We start from the raw sequence: 24,435 nt of genomic DNA, 5'->3' as shown, positions 1-24,435 counted from the left end.
ACACAGCCTCTGGGTTTAGGCTTCCACGCTTCCCAGACTGTGCTTTTTCATAAATGTAATTAACAGCAAAACAAACTATCTTAATATAAGCTTTCACTCAAGTACAACTTTTCACATGGATCTCCCGTAAGGGACCCTCCTGCCTCCTTCTGTAGCTACCCCAACATCATTTCAGCTTCTAGTCCAGTTTTTCATAGATCTGGCTCCCATTTTGCTGCACTTTCTACTCAACAAGAAAGAACAAAGGTTTTTTTACAAGTTCCTTATACTGATACCTGAAAGAGCAATGCTGCTCTCAGCACATTCCCAGCCTTTATTCCCTGGGAATATTTCCCACAGACAGCCTCACACCCTGTGTCCCTCACAGGAAAAGTAATTTTCCTACAAAACTGAAGGGCTGGGATTTTCAGGGAGATTATGTTGTGGACATTAGGCTCAGGGGATAATGTTTTGATGGCCAGCCCTGGCCCCAGTGTGGACATGGAAGGTGTCCAGCAGCACTGTGTAGCCCAGCAACCTGCCCCAAACACCAGTGCTTCCAGGAAATGGAAAAGAAACAGCGGTTTGAGCAACCCGTTCACAGGTCCCATGGGACTGGGAAGAACTGGTGGATGAATCACTGCTCACCACACGTCTTCAAGGAAGTTAGCAGAAAACGAAATGGGCTCCAAATGCCATAATTAGCTCCCAGGGGGCCGAATGGGACCCTTTGCTGAAGCCAACAGCCAGGTTTCAGCCTACAACCGTACCACCCTGATCTTGATGTATGCAGCAACTGGCTTTGTCAGAGTTTGGGCAGGGTTGGCTTTAAGAAAATAAACAGTGTCCAGCAGTAAATGGTCTTGCTGACACAGCATGATGTGTTGAATTGGTAAGAATATCTTTTGTTGCTGCAATGCTTTCCTCATTTATGTGTGCACTGGGCACTCAGCAAATAGATTTAGCAACCAGGCATTGTTAAACTAAGTTATGCTCCTCCTTCAAGATTTATTTTATATGGTTACTATCAATATCTGCCACAGCAATCCTGCAGTTTCTCTGATTTAGCACTGCATGTTGTCCACAAATTGACAATTTACTGTTGATGCTGTTGTCTTAGCTAGGATAAGCCATAGAGCCCAACAATGGTGTATCTAAAGTTCAGCTCGACAGCAACTCATTCCCAGAGCTTGTCACATGCTCCTGCATTCCCACCTGAGAGGATGCTGCTTGTTCTCATTGCCTCTCAGCTATCAGATAAGCAAGAAAAAACAGGGGTAAAACTGAGGAGTTGATGTCTGCAGCTCCTTTTCTGACCAGCAACTTCAAAGCTACTCCCAACCCTGGAAACATGCTAGCTCCATAAACAGGTCATCTTTGGCTTAGTCTGACAAAAGTCTGCCACAGCCTACTTGAGAAAAATGCAAAAATATCCAACATCTTTTTCAATTCTGTGGTTTTATTTAATTAGACAGATTGATCAGGAAAAGAGAAATTGCTTAAAGTGTCAGCAATACTGTCCTGAACAAGCCTGTCCTAAACTCTTGCTGCCTCTTTACTTTGCTGCCAGATGGAAGCACAGTAAAAATAACTGCAGGAAAAAAATAATCATTTTCCTAACACTTCACAGAGCTAGTGAAAAGACTGGATGCGAATATTCAAGATGGTTATAAATATCTCAATAGGTTGGATCGTACCTTTGCTTTCACATTTAAAATTTTGTTCCCTTCTCAAGCTCTCTGATGACCCCATGACTGACAGGGAGCTTTTAGAAAAAGACATTGCCACACTAAATCCTCACAACACAAACCTCACAAAAAAGCCCAGAGAGGAATTGTATTGGCAAGGTGTAATTGTACAGTATAAACAGATGCAGCTATCTAGAGACTTGGCAATTAATATTTGTCTTATCCAGTATATACATATATATATATGCGTGTATGTGTGTACAAACATGCAGAAACACACATATGCAGACGACAGCAAAGTCACACAAGTTGCGGGCTAAGATCATATGCTCTATCACAAGTTATGGCTTTTTATAACCTTTACCCGGACAAAACCATGGCTTTTCCTGTGATAAACAATAAAGTTTATTCTTGGGAGAGTCAACTGATAAAAGATGGGCTGTTTGACTTCCTCAGGTGCATTCCCATTGCACTGTGTATGATTTTTGGTGTTAACATAACAGCAGATTTCTGTTGCCTTTTCCAGCTCATTTAAAACTTTTTTTTCGTTTCAGTGATGTCATGTCATGATATGGTCTTCTATTTTCAGGGACCTTCATTATTTGTATAAGAAAATGTTTTCTGCCACAATTAGCACAAGCAGTTAGATCATTCCTGCCAAAAATCTGTTTGAGTGAAGAGCGGGTGTCTGTGACTCTCACTGGGATTGCCAGGCATTTCCTCTTTGACTCAAAAGGCTGCCTTCATAAGTGAAATATTAATATCAACCCCCCCTGATTTAGTTTATATGCCTCAAATTTACTCTGCTCCTTCTAAAATCCTGCATTCACTAGAAATATGCAAAGTTGCATAATTAGAATCCAGAAGGCTAGAAAATATAATGCATTAAAAATAAATACCTAAATCCTAACATCTGCATGCTGTCAGCAAAACACTAATCTATTCCAGTAGATTTTGGTTGTCTCTTTATAAACAAGCTCACAAACAGAAAAATGTCTGTCGTTTTTCTACACCAGAAGTCAGTGAGGGTGCCTAGTTTGTAACGCCACTTGTGAAAACCAGCTAGAGGTGCTTCCTTCTACCTTTGTGTACAGCATGTTTCTTTCTGCCTTTTTTATTCCTGGTTCCTCAGTTATGGTAAAAGACATACAGATCTGAGAATCTGCCCTGCCACTATAGCCAGACCCCTGAGCAGTGCCAGTGTTCACAAAGAGGAACTTGCATAACTTTGTTTAAACAAGGTCACACTTCACCGATTTAATACTACAGAACCACGTAACTGTACTGGGCTCCACATAGAAGGCTGAATGAAAGCTCTGCATGAGTAATACGAGGTTAAATCTGTCATCAGCTGCACCGGCAAATGTTCCAAGTGCAAAATGGGGATTGCATTTATGCCCATGAGAAAACGTGGGTTAAAAGTATCATCCTCCCTGCTTTCACTGCCTCCAGTGATGTATTACCAGGCAAAACTACATTGCTCTCACAAGTGCTTTGTAAAATCCCTGGCCTTCTCCTCCCTGCCTGCTAACACATTTTTCTCTACCTGTACAAACTTGCAATTGCAGTCCACAAAGGGCCAGGCACTGACTGCTGAAAATGCTCAGCCACTAGGAAAGTACTTCATTTTTCTCCATCTCTCTCTGCAGCTTTTGCATTATAGCAAAGTTATAGCAATTAAAAATACATTTTTAACCTCCTGAAGAAAGCCTCTCTGCTATGGCATAGCAGCATATACAGAAACCAGAGCAACAAAGGAACTTGTGTCCAACTTCTCAGTTTAAATCATGTTACTTTGGTTACTTTAATTCATATTAGTACAACAGTCCAGTTATTAAAATTGATCTTATTGTATAGAAGCCAATAGATAGCAAGACTTCTAATTTCCTCTGTCCAAAAATTTGAAGAAGATAGATCCAAGAAGTATACAATCAGCAATGTTTTTATTCAAAGTGAGTATTAACAGTATCTAACCAAGCATTCATTAGAAATCAAAATGGAAGATGCTACTGGGAAAAAGCAGTTATTAAAAATTAGCATGTCTGTCATAAGCAATGACCTATGGATGCATTTAAAAAAATGTATCTTAGGCATGTTATGATGAGATGTCATTGTGCTCTTAAAATGTTAGTACCTAGAATATATGTTTTTAATACTGATAATAGTTACCTTACTGAAGAGGCTCAGGGAACCAGAAGCCAGTAGCGCAGTGCTGGGGACAAACCATAGATATTGTCAAGGGAAGGAAAAGGACTCGGTGGCAATGGAACCATTTCCCATTATTGTGCTTTAAATATGCTCAGCATTTGCTCCCCTGTTATTGTTTTTCACATTCACCTTTGGAAGCAAGGTCAGCCAAGGCTACTTAAAAAATGTAAAAAAAAAGGCATTATAAGTTTGAGCTATCTGCATGGAAAACTGCAATAATGGTCATGTCTTACACAGAAAAAAGTAACAGTTCTCCCTCTTTGTCTTTTACACACTGATTTCCCTTAAATCTTCTAGATTTGTTCAGACAAGATCAAGAATGGAATACTACCCTCAGTTAAAAATTCTTACAAAAGGAAAGGGTAAATGCAATCAGGGATTCAGGAAGGAAATCTTAACCACAGTATTCACAGCAATACTTCAATCATATGTTAGACCTCTATATATCTATTTTGCTTCATATATGCATGGGGATATGTTCTGTTCATGAACATATTACAGATCTGAAGCCCAGCCCTACAAAACAGAAGATTATAGTGTCAGGCTCTTAAACTGGCAGCAAATCACATCGTCTGAGAGGTTGAAACAAATACTGCAGCACATTATAATAATGCCTAATAACACAGATATCAGGCAAAATAAAACTTCACAATGTTGGATGCATTTTTCCTTAAAAAAAAAAAAAAAATTAGCAAAACCATCCTAAACATAGTTTCATGTTGTAACCCAAACCACAGATCTCACACTAACACTGATTCAGTACAGACAGTCTGACATTAAAAAGTAACTCCCCCAAAAAAGGAAAATGGCAGTTTTGTTTTCCAACAGAAAATGTCAAATTTGCATCTGTAAAATGTAAAATATTAATCCAGTTTCTGCTACAAATTGCATTTTCTAAAAGTCTTGGGAGGGTATCAAGCCCAGATCCCTGACATTTCATTTTGATTTAGTGAGACAGCAGAATAACCCAGATTGCATTGTATTCCTGGGCAGAAGCAGCTTAGCTAATGAGATGCATTTTGCTGGTGATAAGAAACATAGTGCAGGAAAGGTGGTCGGAAAGTGAAAAATTATGTCTTCTACACATTTTGGGAGAAAGCTGGTGACTGCTGAATGCCATTATGTCTGGATCTAGATATGCAAAAAGAAAAGCAAACTCAAAAACCAGATCCATGGTTTGTGCTGGAGTTGGGCATAAACGTCTCCTGATCTATACTAATATGTCAATCATTTCCAGGGAAGAGTTTAGTATCACATTCCCCATCAGTATAATATCAGTAAAAAGCTATAAAATTCTTAGGTCTTGACCTACCAATCTGCTGATGTGCAAAATTAGAGACCATGGTGCAGATTTTTTAAAAAATTGAAGGTTTGAATATACCAAAGTTTTCTTTTCCCAGATCAGAATTACTGTTTAAGACTATACATGACATTAAACATTTCTGGTTTTCATTTGCTCTATTTCTCATAGAAACTTGTAATATAAAGGACAATTGCTAAACATTAATGCCCATTACAGAGTTTTCACCTAAACACAAACCCCCCATTCTTACCACAGCATGTAGTGATAGGTGATGGCACAAGTGGTCAGCTCACTCTTTGCTGTATCATGATGCAGTTGTGCAGCGTTGAGCTCATGGCAGTGGAGCTTTGCCAAATTACACAAACTCACTGAAATTTAACAGCAATGAAAGTTGAAGAACTCTGTCTTTGTAGTCTCTCCAACTGGAATTAATGTCGCTGAAAATTACTGTTTAGTGCTCCTCTACTGTTCTTTACAAACTCTTTTTTCCTTGAGCTTTAAACGGCTGAAAGTCTTTTAGTCAGTCTTATTACAGGATCAAAGCTGCCGCCAAGCTCATAGCTTTCGGTTGTCACACAGATTTTTTTTTTTTCCCAGCATATACAGTGTTTCAGTGACTATAATGGTCATGAAAAGTACCACATTGGCCACACTGAAGTCTGTGCTTTGTAAGCAATGCTGTTTCTCCATATTTTCTTTAATCCTTAAACCTCACAGAGAGATTTGCATTTCAACTCCACAATCATGCTGCTGATTAAGCCCAACTACGCAATGTGAAGAAATAAACACAATAGTTCTTATACGTTTATATGAGGAAACAAGTAGGTATTTGTTAAAACGGTATGACTAATCGAGAAAGAAAAGATCATTTTCTCTGAAGTTCTGGGAACATACACTGATGCAGAAAAGGACAAAGGAGGAATTGTTCCTAATCAGAATGAAGAACAAGAGATTATCATGAGATAGAGCAATGATAAGAAAACTGCCATTGACCAATGAGAGACATGCTGAGAAATCAAACCATTCATTAGGATGTAAAGGAGATAATACCTAGATATGTGAATTACTTGAAGAACAGGAGTAAGTTGCTCTGGTGATTTTATTTTGCATTCATCAAATGCTCAGAGTAAAATTCTAGTCCCTGTTTATGTTTAAGACACATAAGTAGTATCTACAATAGCCAAATACAAAACTCACAATCAAAAAAACCCACCATAATATGGATTTTGGTTGGTCCCGTGACATGGCTTTAGAAACTACTGAAGAGTAACCTGCCTTTATTGCTATCAGGGTGGTCAATCTGCTTCAGGACTATATTTCATGGGGCTACAGTAAACACTGTAGAACAGTAAAATTAGCACCCTGCAAATTGTCATCAAACCATTTTATTTATAGGTGTGAACTGGAAATTGGGTAATATATCTACTAGCATAAATACAGGTGACAGTATTTAACTTGGAGCAAATCATCAAGGACAGTAAGTATAAAATTCAGTATTTGAAGTATTTGAAGAGAAAATGCCACACATAAATTAGTTAATCTCCAAAATGCCTCCCTGCAACAAAACTTATTAGAGAATTAACAATATCTATTTTCCAGCCTAAGTAACATCCCTAGATAATCAAGGGAACCCTCCAATGGTGAATATGTTTTTGTCTGTGTTTCATCTTCTGTCTGAGAGACATCAGAAATTATGAACCCCCCCCCCCCCCCCCAAAACTCAGGATCACCTTATAGTTCTGTCTGCCCAGAAGGTTTTGTTCAGGAGTGACAGAGCAGGATTGTCCCCAGCTGTGCTTCTACCTGTGTTTATCCCATTTTGGCTTTCGATTATACAAGCCAGGGACCTTAGAGCTCACCATCCACAGCTCCTAGGGAGAGCAGACCCTGAAAACAACCACTGCAAAGGGGAGAGAAAACAGCATTCATAAAGGAGAGGACAAATGGGAGGATATAGTGAGCAAAACACGGAAAATGTGTTTCCTCTTAGTTGTTATTTCCGCTGGATCCTTTCAAACACGTCACCTTGCAAGAAAGACGGTTTGTGATGCAGTGTTGTGGAATTTAGCGTAAGAATTCACTCGTTTGTCCTTACCTTATTTAAAACACTGAGCTGCCATTCCCTAATTATTGTGCAAATATTTAATGCCTTGTTTAAACATTGTGAAACTAGACACTTCAAAAATTATTGTTCTGTTGCAATAGTCATTCAGCAGTGACATACATTGAATCTTTATGAAACCAGTGTCAAGCCAGTATTTCAAGGGGATTTTTGTTGCTATCAGCTATAAGTAAATATTAAGCTCAAACAAATTAAAATAGTTAGTGTGTGGGGTGAGGGATCGTGACTTAGCATACATCTGGATCTGCCGGGAGATTTAATTTACTCCAAATAGTGCATTAGAGGCTTTATTTTAGACCCCATCATTTGGAGATCTGAAACACTGCCCAAACATTTCTGGAGAAGTAGTATGGCTGAAAGAGCAGTATGAAGGAATGAGAGACTCTAACCAAACAGCACAGCTCTACCTGACCTTACAGCTGTGACAGCCTCTGTGACAGCCACCAGTGGTGTAAAACACTCAAATATGCATGTAAACCTATCAGCATTTCATCTTTAATGGCTACTTTAATTTCTGTCAATTTTTAAACAGGCCTGAGCATGTGTCCAAGATCTATTTGTTACAGTTTTACAAGGCAGATTTGTGATTTCAGTTTATTAATAGGTAGTTTTTATTGCTTCTGTTTATTCTTGGCTCTGTGTGACTGTATCTCACTGGGCATGTAAGGGATTTGTTTGTTGGGGCCAGTCTATAAACTAAGATTTCTTTGTTCCATACCTGTTCCATAATCAAGAGAAAACTATCCAAATAAGTTACCAAAACGTTCTTTGTCTCCTTTTAATGTTAGAATGACAGTGATAGCAATCTGTAATGATTTACTCCCACTGGTCATAAAATACGGCCTTTCACTTTTCTTGGATTTAGGTAATTTTGCATATATTCCTATTTTATAGCAAAATATCATTTCTGATTCCATTATTTAGCTCTTAAATTTAGCCATCTGCTATAAGCCCACCCCATTTTTCCAACCCAGCACTCCCAAGTAAAGTCCATCCCAAGAAATACCCTCCAAACCTGTCATACTGACATATTGAGCAGCTTTTCTGCCAGACAAACTCCAGAAATGCGGCACCCATTTTGTATCCTTGATAAAGGTTAAGAAACTAAAAATAGCTGTGAACGTGGTAAATCTGAGCTTTGTGACTATTCCCCAAGGTGGGTGACTTTAAATGTAGTCCTATTATGAAAAAACAACCTCAAGAAAACCCCAAAGAATCAGTGATGTGTATTGCATGAGTGGCTTGAAACGGCTGAAGATGCAGCACAGTGACACACTTTTTCATGCTGACTTCCCCAGGGGCATGCAATACCACCAGTAAAGAGAGAAGATCCGCACTGCATGTGCTTTGTGCTACTAAAATTTATGCTAGCACATCTATACTGCAACCACTGTTGATTTTGGGGGAAGTACAATAAAAGAGGACCCAGTAAATGCTTACATGTTTGAGAATTTCTGTGCTTCTCTGTTTCACTGGGTTCACAGAGGTTTTTTCTGCACATAAATAGTTGACGCTGTAAAAGATATTGATTTGACACACTAAAGCTATGGTAGTTTGAATCCCATAAGGCTTCAAACACTTTAGCAAACAGAGTGCAGTGGGAGATTAACAGTGATCATCAAACATTCCTTTTGAACCAGAGGAGCCTCCAATCAGTAAGACCGAAAGTCCTAACAGATAGTTCACGGGAAAAGTCTGCTAACGGCACAGGGGCAGTTAAAAGAGAGCTCAGAAGCTTACTCATGACTGTTTGAACTTTATAGGATGTTGGTGTGCATTGGAACAAGTCCAGAGAAGGGCCACGAGGTTGATCAGGGGACTGGAGCACATCCCATATGAAGATAGGCTGATAAAGTTGGGACTGTTCAGCCTGGAGAAGAGAAGGCTGCGTGGAGACCTCATAGCAGCCTTCCAGTATCTGAAGGGGGCCTATAGGGATGCTGGGGATGGACTCTTCACTAAGGACTGTAGCAACCCAGGGGTAACGGGTTCAAACTTAAACGGGAAGTTTAGATTGTATATAAGGAAGAAATTCTTTCCTGTTAGGGTGGTGAAGCACTGGAATGGGTTGCCCAGGGAGGTTGTGAATGCTTCATCCCTGGCGGTGTTCAAGGCCAGGTTGGAAAAAGCCTTGGGTGGCATGGTACAGTGTGAGGTGTCCCTGCCCATGGCAGGGTGGTTGGATCTAGATGATCTTAAGGTCCTTTCCAACCCTAACTATTCTATGATTCTATGATTAGAAAAGCAATATAAAATCATACAAAATAATGGAAACAGGTAGCATCAATCATTTTGCAAGGTTTTGGCTGGAAGGGGCTACTAGACCTTCTGGACTTACATAGGTATTGCAATCCCTTATATGCCAAGTGTTAATCCTGTATTAACCCAACTAAGTTGCACTTAAGTGATGGCTTTCACATCCTTTCACTTTTCTTCATTTCCTGGCTCTAACAATTCTGGTAAAAAAAAAAAATCCTGTAAGTTTAATAGCAGACCAAGTCAAAGGCCTTGAAGGTAATTCATGTCATAGTGAGTATTTACTGGCTTCAACTGCTTTCTCCCTTCTTGTTTATTTTAATGTCAGTTCCCTATGGAAATATTACAGCTACACAGCAAACTTCCCCAGAGGCCAACTGACACACGACACACAGGTTTTTATACAACTTGTCTACTGTACACTGACTCAAACCGTAAGACTTCATTTTGGCTTTAGCATAGCCTGCCCGTTTGTCAAATCACCTGAAGGGAACAGTCTATGTTGAGTCACATAGACAAAACCCACTGGGAAAATTCTGATACCTGGGTGTGCAAGAATGGCATCTGCCACTGCTGACACCAAACATACATGTCTATTTTTATTAAAAAAAAAAATAAATTAATTCATAACCAGAAAGATTTAAAAATAGCCAGAAGCCTTCAAAACCAAGTTTCCCTGAAAAAATGAGCCACACTAAAACAACATATGTATTTTTATGCCTATGCTTAACCATAGGCAAAGTCAGCCCAGCAGTACATGACATGATCACTTATTCAAAGCTTGATTTATCCAGCAAAAAATCTGGATACTAATTAGACAGAAAATAAGCTCTTGTGATTAATTATTGGGAATAAAATAAAACTATAAATATTTGGGGATAGGAGGAAGCCATAAACAATTCACTTAAAACCAAGTAAGGGAGCTTACTTTTAACTACAGCGTGATGCTGAAGCTAGAACTGGAAACGCTGCAAAACAAAGTAAACTGAAGTTTGTCCAAATTCATTGTATTCGTATGTATTACAGACATCTGTCAGTGATTACAAGCCAGTTGGGTCTGTTGTATGCAAACGATGCAGAAACAGTCTTCAAATATGAAACAAATTAAGACTAAACAGCCTCTAAACAAGTGTTTGATGTATGAAAAAAGATAGTAAGAAAATTAAAACCTCAGAATGCTTTTTAAACCAGCTGCCTGAAACAATCCTCCTTTCCATTTCCAAAGGGTCTGAGTCAAATGTGACATAAGCATGATGCAAACCGCCACACAATGTTAATACTAGGAAATTTGCCATCATGCAGTTAGCTGAAGAAGAACAGAAAAAGGAAGAGTGAGAGAGGCTTATTGATGGGTAACTTAGACCACCGCTGTTCTTTGAATCTGGACCAATTAATTAGGATGAGAGGTAAAAAGATACTCTAGAAGGACAAAACCTACATGCACCACATACTAACTTAACTAAAATACGTACGTCACTTCAAGGTAGATCTTTCACCCCGGTTTCCTTTGTTCAGCTGTTACATGCTGTAGAGCTCCATTTTCACAGTCACCAGAGTCTGAAGCAAATGAGCAGGGCCTAGCTTGAGGTCTGGCTGGTAGAGGATGAGCTTTCAGCTTTTAAAGGCCTCATAAAATCAGGGCTTAAAATAAATATTCTAAACATTATGAAAGCATAAAATGTCTGTGTTTGCACATACTTAGGAATATCCCACTAGCCCTGACCTGGCCATGTTCAGCATATGAGCTTGTATTTCCCAAGTCAAAATGTTTTGCAAATTCAGACTTACATTTGATTAACAGCAAATTATAGCAACATAATCTTTGCAGTATTTTAGGAAACTGCCATGGATTGTCCCTGCTTTGTGATAGAGGTTCTCTGTCCTTGTCAAACTGACCCTCAGGTCCTGGTTACTCACAACCTCTTTGTTGAGCTCAGGAGGAAGGAAACAACTGTATCATTGACAGCGATGCTGACTGAGACAGCAGGAAAAGGAGAACATAAGGGGGAAAAGGAAGCACATAGAAAGTCATAGGCAGGTCAGAGCCTCACAGCTCAGCACTGAGACACCAGAGGTTTGCAGGCTTTTACAGCACAAGTGGCAGCCAGATTTACAAGTTTTTACCTCTTTTTAAGCTCTTACCTCTTATTTAAGCCTCTGAACTTCCACAAAACCCAAGGCATCAAAAAAGTGAGCATGAAACGTCTGTGCAGGGTGGGTTCAACTTCTTTCCTCAAACAGGGACAGCTGCAGCGCGCGCGTAGACTATCATCATGAGCTGGAGAACGGGCCCCTTGCAGCCCTCACCTCCTCCCTCCGCACCCTGTTTCACATCCTGCACCAAAGCTTTTCTTACCAGCCATCCCTGCTTGACCTTGCTGCTTGCCCTTCATGGCCTCTGCTTCCTCTGCTCCCATGATGTCCTCAGCCATTTGTCCTACCTTCGGAGAGCCACTGTGAGAAATGTAGTGCACGAAGTGAACTGGTAGCATCAGGAGACCATTGACACTGATCAAACCCCTCCAGTGTCAGATAATGAGAATCATACTTTGAATTTAATTAAAAGTAACATCCGAGTTGTCATCGCAGCAGGGATAAATGAGAAAAGACTAGATCACAGTTTCTTCCAGCTAAACAGAAAACACTGGAGAAAAAAAATGGCACGTATCCCAATAAGGAAAAAGTTAACCTGCTCCCTTTGCAAAATTTTATAAACACTTTCCCCCTAAAATATATGAAAAATGCCATTATCCTCTCATAAGCAGCTGTGTGATGTCAAGACAAGCAGTGCATTGTAAAGCTGGGAGAGGTGCCAAATTAATCTAAAGTTAACCTTTCTATATGGGATATAACTCAGATGAAGATGAGAGGTTTGGCTCGCAAATTGGGTAAAAGAAACTTAACTTGCTGCTTAAGTTATTGATGGTATCAGTTAAGACTGAAGGCAAAAAAAAAATAAAAAATCCCAAACCTCATAGTTGCACACTTTCTCATGGATGCCGAACTTACTGAAATTAAATTTACCAAAACTTCACCAGCTTCTAGGATGATTCATATCAGAAGACAATTCTTTTATTTTTCTGTAGTATAAGTCCTGGGGGAAACTGCTACACAGATTCTGAGGGTGAAGATAGAAAGCTAAATAATGTCAGAGAAAGAGACAGGAAAAGCTAAATAATGTCAAAGAGAGAGATGGTTCCATACTTTTGTCTGGAACCAAAAATAGTGTATGACAGAAAAACAACCATTAGGCTATGAGTACAGTCAGATTAAAAAAAAGATGGAGTAGTGTTCAGAGCCTTGCCTGCACCTGACACAGGCTCAAGGGACAACTGGACTACTCTGCAGAAGAGAAATCTACTGAAGGTTACTAACCACCCAGGAAATACCACGTCAGGAAAGCAAAGAGCTGTTAAGTGGGGTAAAGCTGGGAAAGTATTCCTGGGAAGCATGAGCTGTCCTTGCTTGTTCTTCTGGTCTTTGCAAAGAAAAAGCTCTGTCCAAGGGTACTGGGTGAGAAGAGCTCTTGGCTGGAGTCCATATAGTTGTCTTCATCCTACATTTTCACTCAAAACATCACCCATTTTTCTTGAGGTGCTTCAGAAATTGTAACAAAGAATTTGCTAACAAGCAACAAGAAGGAATAAAGCAAGCTATAGAAGGGACAACAGAAACAGCACAGGGTTTCTAGGAAGGAAAGCTAAAAAAGACAGGAACTACATTTGCATCTGTTACCCCAGCGGAAAGAAAGAAAGCAGCATGCCAGAGGATGTGAAGATACAAAATATTATTTATTGACAGTATCTCAGGAAGGAAAATCATAATCACAACAAAGTGAGGGCAGTTAAATGAGTGAGGTGGCACACAAAACAGTGCAATGAAGATTTCTTATGCCTCTATTCTAATTATTTCCCTCACACAGGAAAGCCTCAAAAATACTGAATTTTAAGTTCTATGAAAAAGCATTACAGTAATAAAGGCAACTTAATGCTCTGTTAGAGACAGTTTGAGTCTTTATCCAGAGTTCTGATTTACTTCTTTGATACCCCAATGCAGAAGCATGCCCCACATGTAGAAGTGTAAAAACAGGTTCCCAGCTGTGCCCAATGCAACCATCCATCTGCTCAAATGGTAATAGAGCAGACCATTAAAAAAAAAAACAACATTTTTAACTCAGGAAAAAACCCGTACATAAAAGATGTTATACCATATTCAGTCTCTCCAAAAGAGATGCTTCCAGCAGTATCACACAGCAAGCTCACTTGTGTCCTAAAAATCATCTTAAGGGAATCTGGCTGCCAGGCTGCTGTCTCAGTTCATTTCCTTCACACTACAAGAGAGATGACCATTCTGGTTCCAAAAAACTTCACTTACTGAGATCTATTTCAGGGAGGAATGCTTCATCTGCATCTTGTGCACAGTTTTTGGAATATTTCAGCTTCATCTCAGGGAAAGTCTACCTGTAAGCGAGCCTGTTGAGTTTTGGGTAGTGTTGAGTTATGATAACTGAGGAGGAGATAACTGGGTTTTTTTTCCTAATAATTACCTGTATTTGTTCACATATGCATTACATGATTGCTCATCTGTCTCCAAGTGGCAGTCTCTCACTTCACACTGGCACCTCTTCTGGCTGAGGGGGCAGCGGTTTGTCTTGAGGGAGCCGGAGGCTCAGACTCCCCCGGTCCCCTGAAGCCCCCATCCGCGCTGCAGCAGGTGGGAGGGCTGAGGGGAGTAGCCGAAGAGACAGGAGTTTTCCCCAAGCACTGACAGCGGAGGGAGGGGAGGGCGGGAGGTAGCGGGCCGGGCCCCCGCTATTAGTACCGGCCCTCGGCGGAGCCCGCCTCAGTGCGGAGCCCCGCCGGCCTCTCGCCGCATCACAACACCATGCAGGAACTCAGCGCCGCGCAGCCCGCCGCCTTCCTCCTCCTCCTCTGCCTCAGCGCGCTGCTGCTGCCGGCAGCCGCGGCTCCGGGCGCCGAGCGGGAGCTGAGCCCCAGCAGCCGGCTGGCCGCGGGAGCGGCACGGGTGGCCCTGCACTACCTCAACTTCCAAACGGCGTCCCCCGGGGCGCTGCAGGCGCTGGGGCAGATCCGCAAGGCCACGCTGAAGGTAGGGGGGAAACCGGCGGGGCAGGGCGGTGGGGTAGCGAGGTGGCTGTCGGTCCGGAGGAGCGCGGGGCGGGCGGGCGCGGTCTTTAAAACAACTCTGGGAAAAGTCAATTTAACAATGATTAGTGTAATAAAAGAGCGCGGCCCTCAGCGCGCCCCCTTCCGCAGGGCGTTCGGGCCACCGGGTGCCCTCAGGAGGCGGCAGTCCCACTGCCGCTTCCCTCAGTGGGCACCTCCGGGGGGATCTGCCGCGAAAGGTCACCATTTAAATAACCCCAAAATCCAAGCCGAGCGCCGCATATGGTGCTTGAGGGCGCCCCAAGTGCCCTATCTTGGACTCAAAAGCAGCATAGCATGGAAACTGAGGAACAGAGCAGGCACACGAGGGAAAGAAAAGAGTTTGATAAGGAAATCTTTCCAGCAGAATCACTTCTGGAGTGACCATCTACTTTGTGAGAGTAGGGACAGAAAGGAATTGGCTTTCTACCTCTAGAGACTGACAGCTTCAACTAAAGACAGCACAGTTCCCATCAGAAAATATGTCTTTAGTTTTACATGTCAAATTGAGGTGACAGAAGGGGATGAGAGGCCTAGATAGAAGCAGCTACAGAGGCAGAGCTTTCATGTCATGGAGAGCTAGTCAGGGATGCTTGAGGCACCCTTGTCAGCCTCTGTTCTCATCTTCTGGCCACAGGTTTTGGGGGGTTTTGCATCCTTCTCAGTTTCTGAACGTAAGAGAACAGGGAAAAACACCTGGGAAACACTTAAAAAATGAGATCTTACAACATTTGTCCTTCAGCATCTGCATGGCATGTTCAATTCAGGCCCTCACTCATCAAACTGAGAATAAGGTGGTGTAAGTGTGAAATCTTCAAAGAAAGACGTTCCAAGCCAGCCTATAACATTTACGATGAGCCTCAGTCTTTCACATGTATCCCAGCTGGCAGCTGCTCCGAAATGATTTGAAGCCTGTTTGAGTTGCACACAGGATTTAACAGACCAGAATAATTTCCAATTAAATTTGACAAAACACAAACTACCACATGAAAAATTCAGAATGTGTGTGCTCTTTCAGCCTTGCACTATATGAAGTAAGTATAGTGTTAGCCATGCTACCTGCCAGGGAATGCAAACACCACGTCCTGCTATGGATTTATCTGAGACACCACCCTTTACGTAAACCCGTTCTCGCGACCATTCCCAAACATGTCACTAAGCATATAGTTTAAAAGGTGCTGAGCATGGATGTGCTGGAATGACATTTCATTCTTCTTATGAAATTGCTGCAGATACCTATGACAGAAATTTGCTGTGATACTTGACACTTCTCTGTAGAAACTTACAAGTACTCCTTCTGTATTTACTGGGCACTTTACTGGGTAGTGTGCATAGGTATATACATATATATATATACATACACAAATGTTTGTGCCTCTTTTAAGAACAACAGTATGTGCTGCTGGAAACAGTGCACTTGCCTAGTAAAGAGACATATCAGAAGTAAGGGGTTGGTGCAGATCCTCTTTCCAATCCCCATGTAACTAAATATTTGCAAGGTAGTTTTGGTTGCAGGGAGAGAAAGGGATTTTTTCCACCTGCAATGAGCCATCTGTCTTTTAATATAGGAAAAAAACCCAACTGGTTCATAGAGAAGTGAAATGCCTCATTACTTCCTTACAGTACTGGATGTTGTAGGAGCTTTCTATAACCACTTTCTATGGTTTATTTCCCCTCTTTCTTTGCACACTGAAAACAAGAGGAGAAATGTACTAGACATGGTCACTTCCTTCTTTTCTGTCCTCCACTGTAAACAATGAAAAGCATTTCCTGGAAGGAATGTGCTATATTATGTAAATGGAAGAGACAGAAATGTCAGGGTTTGGGTTTTTGTTTGTTTTTTAAAGAAGGTTAGCTTCATATTGGTTGGTATATTACTGTATCTAGTAAAAATAGGATAATTTTATAATGGAATAATAGGATAATTTTATAATGGGATTCAATAATGAGCATTGTATTTTAAAAACTAACACTACTAGCCCACTAGCCAGTGAAACTGTGGTAATTAGAAACAGGACTGGAGACAAGTCACCAGTACGATAACTCTCTTAGATGTAAAGACATTTTCAAGTTCAGGTGAAATGAGACTTCTGTAATTTTTCTGTCCTAGCAACAAGTAGTAGAGATATGCCAAATACATAACAAATCCTACCTTGCCATTGGCTGCAGTTTCCTTTTTGTTGTCCCTTCTCATTCATGTGAGTTTTTAATTAAGTGAGTATCTTCCAGGGAACAGCAGTATGCACCACATGGAATAGTTGACAGAGGAACTTTAAAATACATGTTTTTAAAAGAGAAGCATTAGTGTGTGCCAGCTGAAGATCCTAGAATTCAAGAGAGAAACTTTCAGAACACTGATGTAGTAGCAGTCTCCTATACCAAGCTGCCCTGGAAATAAATCATAGCTGAGCAGGAGGTAGGTGGACCAGGAGGTGAGGTGCAGAGGTAAAGCTAGGTAACCACTTGGCTGAACTGCTACACTTGCTTAAATTGGACTACAAAATATAATTTTACAGATGAGTATTTCTCTTCACAAGCTCACCTTGACACAAAACAGCATAACACCATAACCATGATCCTAGTATTGGAAGTCAATTAAAAGATTTCTATTTATTTCCAACAGTCAGTAGAATCCATGGCAGGGTAGGTAAATTGTCTAGGGAAAGCTAGGTACAGAGAGGTTGATAAATTATCCATCTCTGCTGGGTTTTCCTGCCTGCGTGGGGTGACCTGGCTGCTTGTGGATCCAGAACATCCTGAAGCTGCAAGCCACCAGTGTGAGCTTGCAGGGGCAGTGCTAGGGCTGCGAGGTAGGAATCCCCACGGGTGATACTGCTCTCGCTCCTCTCTGCAGTGCTAGCACCTCCACACTTAATAAGCAGGTCAGCCCTCTGATCTGGCAACCAAAAAACTGGTCCCAGGGGAGAAATGCTAGTGGGGAAACACACAGAAGAAGAGATGGAAACCTGCCGCAAGGGGTGAGAGATGGATCACCCCTTTCTGTGCCAGTGGGGAGTTACAGGAGTGTACACCAATTGCGAAACCACCTCCTTTGGGACCTGGAATGAAACTGCTCTTAAATTGCCATTTTGGCCTTCACAGTACTAAAAATCTGTCATGAAAATGGCATTAATTTTGAGCCCGGAAATAAAAGACTCCCGTGACCCAGATATTCAGTGGAAAATTGAATTACTCACTTGTTTTCTTCTCTTTTGGACACATTGGCTGCTTTCAGCCAGAAATCATTGCATGATGTCGAATATTCCTGAGCTCAGATTTAACTCACACTATGTGATGGTTTATGGTGATGCATTTTGAAATTATAGTGGAAATACCTTTATAAAAGTTAAAATTGTTTCATGCCAAATATACCTTCTACCTCCCCCTGGGGATGGTAGGGTTGTGGGATGCATACCAAGACTGAACATGTATTTTAGCTCTGCAGCACCACTTGAAAGCTTGAATCTAATTACTATTTTCAAAGTTATCACAGCTATAAAAATAGTATTTTCTTTAGCAGACAGACCAGGTAACACCAATGTGAGAACAAATAATATGGCAAGAATAGCTGAACATATTTGAAATGACCAAATATGCTGGACAGAAAAGATCCAGTTTAACTATAAAAGTTTTGTTGCAGACTTTAAGACCCTGATGTTGTAACTGTGTTAAACACAGATTAGCCTATGGCACTGAAAAGTTTCAGCAGGAACCATCCTATTCCATCCATTATCATCAATTAAATCGGAGCTAAGTTTCTCCTCCTGCTTCAGAGGTGTTGTAGTCCACCTATTTCAGGTTCTCTGATCTGTGGTACTGGTGTCAAAAAAAGGAGTAAGCCTAGGTCACCGTGCTTAAAAAATACCCATGCTTAATCAAGTGAATGTTAGAAACAACAGCAGCAACACAGCTCTTGGGTAGCTTTACAATAAACAGAAACTTAGGACTTAACTGTAGTCATTAGTGAGAGATTAGGCCTTTCTTTCAGCCCCACAAATTCCTGATTCTTTTGTCAGCCTGCATTTCAGAAAGATGGCTTTTACTATTTTGCTGTATCTCTTCATGTCACACCCTCTGTCATTTCAAGAACAGCCTTTTAGCTGATACACAAAACAAGGGCAGGAGAGGGGAAGAATGGAGAGGTAGAGAAGAAAGAGAGAATCTGAATTTGTCCTCTCTCCATTTCCTTCATTCCTTTCACGGTGTGATTAGGGTCCAGCTCCAGACTTGCCTCATCTTAAAGTTCAAGTGGGTGTTTTACAGAAGTAGAGTAAGCAACTGAACCAATTTGTCCTCCTACCTGCAGCATGTAACTCCATGTATGCACTAAAGGCAAGTGCTGGGCTGATGGCCTTGCCCTGGGAGTGAAATTTTGCTACGTTATGCTATTAATGGCTTCCAGGAAGAAAGTATAATGGTAACACAAAGGCCCAAGTTTAGATAAATAAACCATGTCCATTTGCTTTGGGTTCTAAGCTTCAAAATTATGCAAACAGCCAGAATTCCCTTCCTGTTTATCTGAGAAGTATTGTATTTAAAAACCAAATAAGACTAATAAATCAGCGCTGTTGCTGGAATAGTCACTTGATTTAAAAATATGCTTGAGAAGGCAGCTTGCTGCTCTGGTAAGATGCATTTTCTACATTCTGCCTCATGTGTCACACAAAGAAAAGCCTGTGTAAAGATAAATCCCCTACCAGCAGCAAACAGAACCAAGAAGAGGCTTATGACAAGGGAGAATGCCTCTTATTAAGCCAGGCAATATATGCAAAAGGAATAAACTTTCAGACACAAAAGTGATCTTGTATATCAGAAAGCTTGTCTAAGAAATCATAGCATAGCACACAAAAAGACTTACTTTCATTTGCTTCTAGCTGATTTAATCAAAAGAAAGGATTGGAAATGTACCAAAATGTTAGATAACACATAATGTTACTTTATAAGGAAGTAGTTGAAGAAATAGAAACTTTTCCACACTATTTGTTACTCAGACTCCCCACTCAAAAATACAGGAATTTCTAAATTTAATATAAAAGTTGGTAGGAAAACAAGAGACCGACTAATGAAGTATAGACCAGATAATGCAGATACTTTTAATTGGCTCTGCTGTTTCCGTATGGAATGAGACACTGATCCTGTTTTAGCATAATTAATATCTTTTATCGCCAACATTAAAAGCTAGTTTCTGTTTCAGCATGCTTTGGGCCGGGGTAGTCTCATATCCCACACCAAAAATATAATTTGTTAACTGAACAATTTCTGTTAGCAACAGCAAAAAACCCCCCACCCAAATAAACAAACAAAAAACCCTGATATCCAAGAAAACGGCGTATCTCAAAGTTTACTCTGTTAAGGCTTTTCTGATGCTTTACGCTATAAGAGGTGCTACTGGCTGCCTTCCATAAGCATGGAGTATTTTTTTATTTCTTCCTTAACAAGCAGAATCTTGGATAGTTGATTGAGCAAGTTAGTGACTGGTATTTCCAGGGCAAAAAGAGCAGATCAGAATCCTGCTCTGCCATGCTGTGTAACGAAATCAGTCTCTTTCCAGTTGATGTAGAAAAAAATAACTAGAAAAGTTAGCACCCTTAAGGCTAAATTAGTGTAAAGCCTTAGTGTAATTCTTGTTCAGCTGTGAATCAGTCAGCAAGATTTGATTCATTTATATATTCAGGAGCACTTTGATGGCCTGTGCAAAAAAGAAACCTCCTTGGAGGCTGAACACGGATCTGTAATTTTATGATTTTTAAAGTTATTCAGTATCGATCCATCCCATGAAGGACTTAAAGCTGCATTTTTCTACTTGTGTATCTCTCTGAGGAAAGGGATGAAACCATCGCTTAATGTAAGGGCTATTTAACGGTAGTATTGAGATCCTTTGCAGTTTGCTGCTTAGGACTTTCTCAGTGCTTCTCATCTGACCAATTTCCTTGAGGTAGCCATGATGCCCTTGTTTCCATTATTCAGCGCTTATGGCAAGTTACAGTACATAAGGCTATAGTTATGCCAATTGCTGAATCCTTCTCTCTTCCAGAGCATCCCAGATTCTGGTCACAAGTACTACCTGCAGTTCACTACCGAAGACTACAAAAGTGGGGTGAGTTTATGGTCCTCCATGTTTCTTCTGATAATGTGTTAAATGAACTTCAATATCTTCATAACAGGTTACATTTAAGTGCTGTCATAAGTGGGTCTTTCACAATGGAAAGACTTACCTTTATGGTTCTACCTGTCTGTCCAGCATGGGGTATGGCTTGTGCTTGGGATCACTCGAGTATTTCCTCTCATCAGCCCTCAGTTTCTGTCTGAGCCCAAGTGGTCAGAGCACTGTAGTCACCCACTTTGCTCAGTGCCTGAAGAGCCTGTTATGTTTCAAATCACATTAGTCACATATAAGCACCTGAGTGAAGTCCTTCTATGGCCCAAACTCGACATAACAGTATGGTCTTCATTATACAGCTGTAGCCCCTGCTGTGCACACCAAAATGAGAATAAAGAGTTGACAAGTTGTATGTTTTTTTCATTACAGCCCCCCTTCCATTCATTCTGTCACAGTTGTCATTAACAACTTTACTGTAAGCATCTGCTTTTCCATTGCACACACATTTTACGAAATTCTAATTATTTTCAGAACTTACTATGAAGCATTATTTTTGTTTCAAGGCTAAAGTACACAAAAGAAGAGTCCCTGTTATCAATTGAGGTTATTTTTTGAGAACTCAAAACATATTTCCAAGATGACTTAGTGCTTTTCTGACACACTTTGATTAAAAAGTTCTGTTAAATCACTTTAGCCTTGTGGGTTTAACATAATTACTTTTCTGGGAAAAAAAAAAAAAAACAAACAACAAAACAAAACCCCTACGAAGAAAGAAAATTATAGCCTTCTGAAGACTTTCTTGACCCTGCATAGTTTTATACAAAGTATCTCACAAAGACCTATACATATTCCATATATATACCTCACATCATGTATCAAGAGCTTTTTTAAGAATGTGTTTCAGGGAAATAAAACCTTGATTAAAGGCAACACGTTTAAATTCTATCTTTCCAGGAAAATGCTGGGAGCTGCCTTGCTACAGTGCTGTATCCGAATACAAAGTCTCCACCTGTTGTCAATATCAAGTGCATGCAGAGCAAAGACCAGGAGCAAATCCAGGAAGAGGACAACAGACTTTACCAAAAACTCAGGCACCAAACAAAACCAATAACTGGAAACAATATTCCAGGTATATTCCTCCAAATACTTAACTGTATTTCATTTTATCTTAAAGATCCTGTGTGCTTTTAAGAACAGAAGCAAATGTACATGCATTTTAAAAAGGAGACACATGCATTTGCAGTAGCACCCTAATACCATAGAACTATCAGAACAAGTCTACCTTGCCAACAATTCTTGGGGAGAAAAAAACCACAACCCAACACCTGTTGGGAAAGTGTTTTGGATTTAAAAGCTAAGCCTGTGCAGTTTTATATTCAAGTAAATGCAAAACATCCTCGCGTGGTAACAACTGCCTTAACCCACACCCCTTCCCCAGGTGAGGGGGCATTCACAAGGGAAGACTAACAGAATTTTTCCATTCTGGAAACAGCACCCGGTCCCTCTTTTCCTTGCCACTAGGTAGGGGCTTCCACTGTCATGGATACTGGGCTTCTCCCCTTCCAGCAAGGACCCAGTAAGCAGAGCCTCTTGGCAATTTCAGTCCTGTCACACTTTCATACTCTGACTGCAGGCTCAGCATCACTTTCCTCCCTGTTCAAGACTAAAACATCAAAAGCAAATGTTGCTTCCCAGGAGTAGTGCTGCACCAGCCAAAAGTGCTACAGGTTTATAATTTTCCCACTGAACAGACAGAATCAGTCATTTTATATTACTCTTTCTCTCCCTTGCAGACAGCCATGGCAATATTGAACCTGCCCTGGAATCAGTGTGGGGTTTGGCTGTTGCTGGCAGCAGCTACATAATGTGGGAAAAGTCAAGAGAAAACGTGGGCTATTTCATGGCACAAGTGAAGTCTGTGAAGCAGTGGGTAAGTGGAGTAAGTGAAGTGAAGCCTAGCCAGGCTGAAAGACAGCATCAGTCAGGGCCCAACCTGCATTCTCAGGGAACACACCTTACACCTGCAGTGTAATCAACAGGAGTTCCCAAAGCATTGTTTTCCCCCCATCGCCTCTGATCAATAGATAGCATTCAGTTTTTAATCCCTAGTTATTTAGAATGAGATCTGAGTTATTTCAAATGAGAATCTCTCTGAAGAAAAAATTAAAAAGCAGGGAGAATTCTCAAAGTTACTTGAGGGTTAGTCAATTAATTAGGACCAGAGTCAGCTGAGTTTCAGGTCAGAAAACAGACTGCACAGCCATGCCACAGTTTATGCCTTCAGCTTTTTATAGGCAGGATATGCTGCTAACTCCCTGTCTCTCCACACACAAAATCTGCCTCACTGACCACAGCCATCTCGAGCCCTGCTCACCTCACCTCGCTCTCTAAGCAAGCTAAATACAGTCAAGTAAATCTGAGTAGCCTCTAAAGTTCAACAGTTGTAACTTGTGTCCTTGTTAATCTTTTTCTTTTTGAAACATACCCAGATAAAGAAAGATGATTTTACCGAGTTTGACTACACCATCCTGCTTCATGAAATTCCAACACAGGTAAAGAAAGTGCAGGCGTACACTACCTCCTTTCATTAACTGAGGAACAGCATCAAAATTGTAAGAGATGTGTGTTTTTAATTCTCTTCTCCAGGACATTATCTCATGTCACATGCGCCTCACTTGGCTTCCTGGTCATCCTCTGAAAGTAAAATACTTTTGTGCTTCAGTAAACCATGGGCTGGAAGATGGATCTGGAATGGAATCTGGATCAGCTGCTGGGGTTCTACATGAAAAGGGACCCAATCTTTAAAATCAATTGTCAGTTTTACATACCTGTATTAAATGAGAAATCCTTGTATTAATAGACCTGGAGCTCCAATTTTTCTATACAAGTTGAACCGTGAATGAGTGCTTTCGCTAGTCTGTCTTGTTCCAAAATTAATTCCCATAGTTTCTTAAACTGCTGCACTCGTAGAGTTCTACATAAGAAACTTTGCTACTACATATATACACAGAGAAACATACACAAGTTTATTTTATGTCACTGACTTACTGTAGCTTTGAATAACATAGTTCGTAAACAAAGTTAATATATTTGGATAAAAAACTTGAGAAATGTATTAATCTGTTGCTAAGAAATATTTGTCTATTTTTCTTCTTTTTTTTTTGGGGGGGGGGGTGTCAGGGGGAGGGCTGTGCTAGATCCATGCTGATTTTTAACTTACAACTCCAATAAACACAATAATGTTCCGCAGGATGGAAGTTGGGTTTCCTTCTGACACCGCTGTCTGACCTCAGTTGTCCATCTCCTCCTGCTGTTCAGCCTCTAGAAGGACTTAGATGAGTGCAGGCAACAACACATCTCCCCAGGAGGCCCTGGTAACCACCCTCTGCACAGCCTCATCCTGCTGAGGCACTGCTGTGCCCTGCAGCACCAGCTGAGTTTCCTCTCTCTTACTTGCGAAGGCAACTCAGAAAATACTGATGTAAGGAAAACATGTTTTGGGGTCTGCCTGTGCTTGTCCCCATCCCAGAGCCCTGCATAGCAGTGCTGCTCAGGCAGAAATCGCTGGCACTAGCATTGTGTTTGCAGTTCTTTCTATTGCCCTGAACAAAAAA

The 24,435-nt window shown here is 40.8% G+C and overlaps 1 protein-coding gene across 1 annotated transcript; it reads left to right on the top strand.

Annotated features, from left to right (window-relative positions):
• The first annotated feature begins 14,337 nt into the window (after window positions 1-14,337).
• On the top strand, window positions 14,338-23,936 carry LOC133222166 (ovocalyxin-32-like). Its single transcript, XM_061371633.1, has 6 exons — window positions 14,338-14,665; window positions 20,756-20,818; window positions 21,776-21,950; window positions 22,615-22,751; window positions 23,311-23,373; window positions 23,468-23,936. Exons 1-6 carry the CDS (start codon window positions 14,441-14,443, stop codon window positions 23,624-23,626), a joined length of 822 nt encoding a protein of 273 aa, XP_061227617.1. The 5' UTR covers window positions 14,338-14,440; the 3' UTR covers window positions 23,627-23,936.
• The last annotated feature ends 499 nt before the right edge of the window (window positions 23,937-24,435 follow it).

The sequence above is a fragment of the Neopsephotus bourkii genome, unplaced genomic scaffold (genome assembly GCF_033783945.1).
Source record: "Neopsephotus bourkii isolate Nb327-2 ecotype Australia unplaced genomic scaffold, CSIRO-AGI_Nbou_v1 NB_1574, whole genome shotgun sequence".
Classification (NCBI taxonomy): domain Eukaryota; kingdom Metazoa; phylum Chordata; class Aves; order Psittaciformes; family Psittacidae; genus Neopsephotus; species Neopsephotus bourkii.
Note: the sequence above shows the minus strand (reverse complement) of the source record. Positions and strands in the feature narration are given on the sequence as shown.

What these genes read in the sequence shown, in the direction of transcription:
- LOC133222166 (XM_061371633.1), top strand. Translation starts at nt 14,441, where the DNA reads ATGCAGGAACTCAGCGCCGCGCAGCCCGCCGCCTTCCTCCTCCTCCTC. An exon ending in CCGAAGACTACAAAAGTGGG is followed by an intron (nt 20,819 to 21,775) that starts GTGAGTTTATGG and finishes CTATCTTTCCAG; the next exon opens with GAAAATGCTGGGAGCTGCCT. An exon ending in AACTGGAAACAATATTCCAG is followed by an intron (nt 21,951 to 22,614) that starts GTATATTCCTCC and finishes TCTCCCTTGCAG; the next exon opens with ACAGCCATGGCAATATTGAA.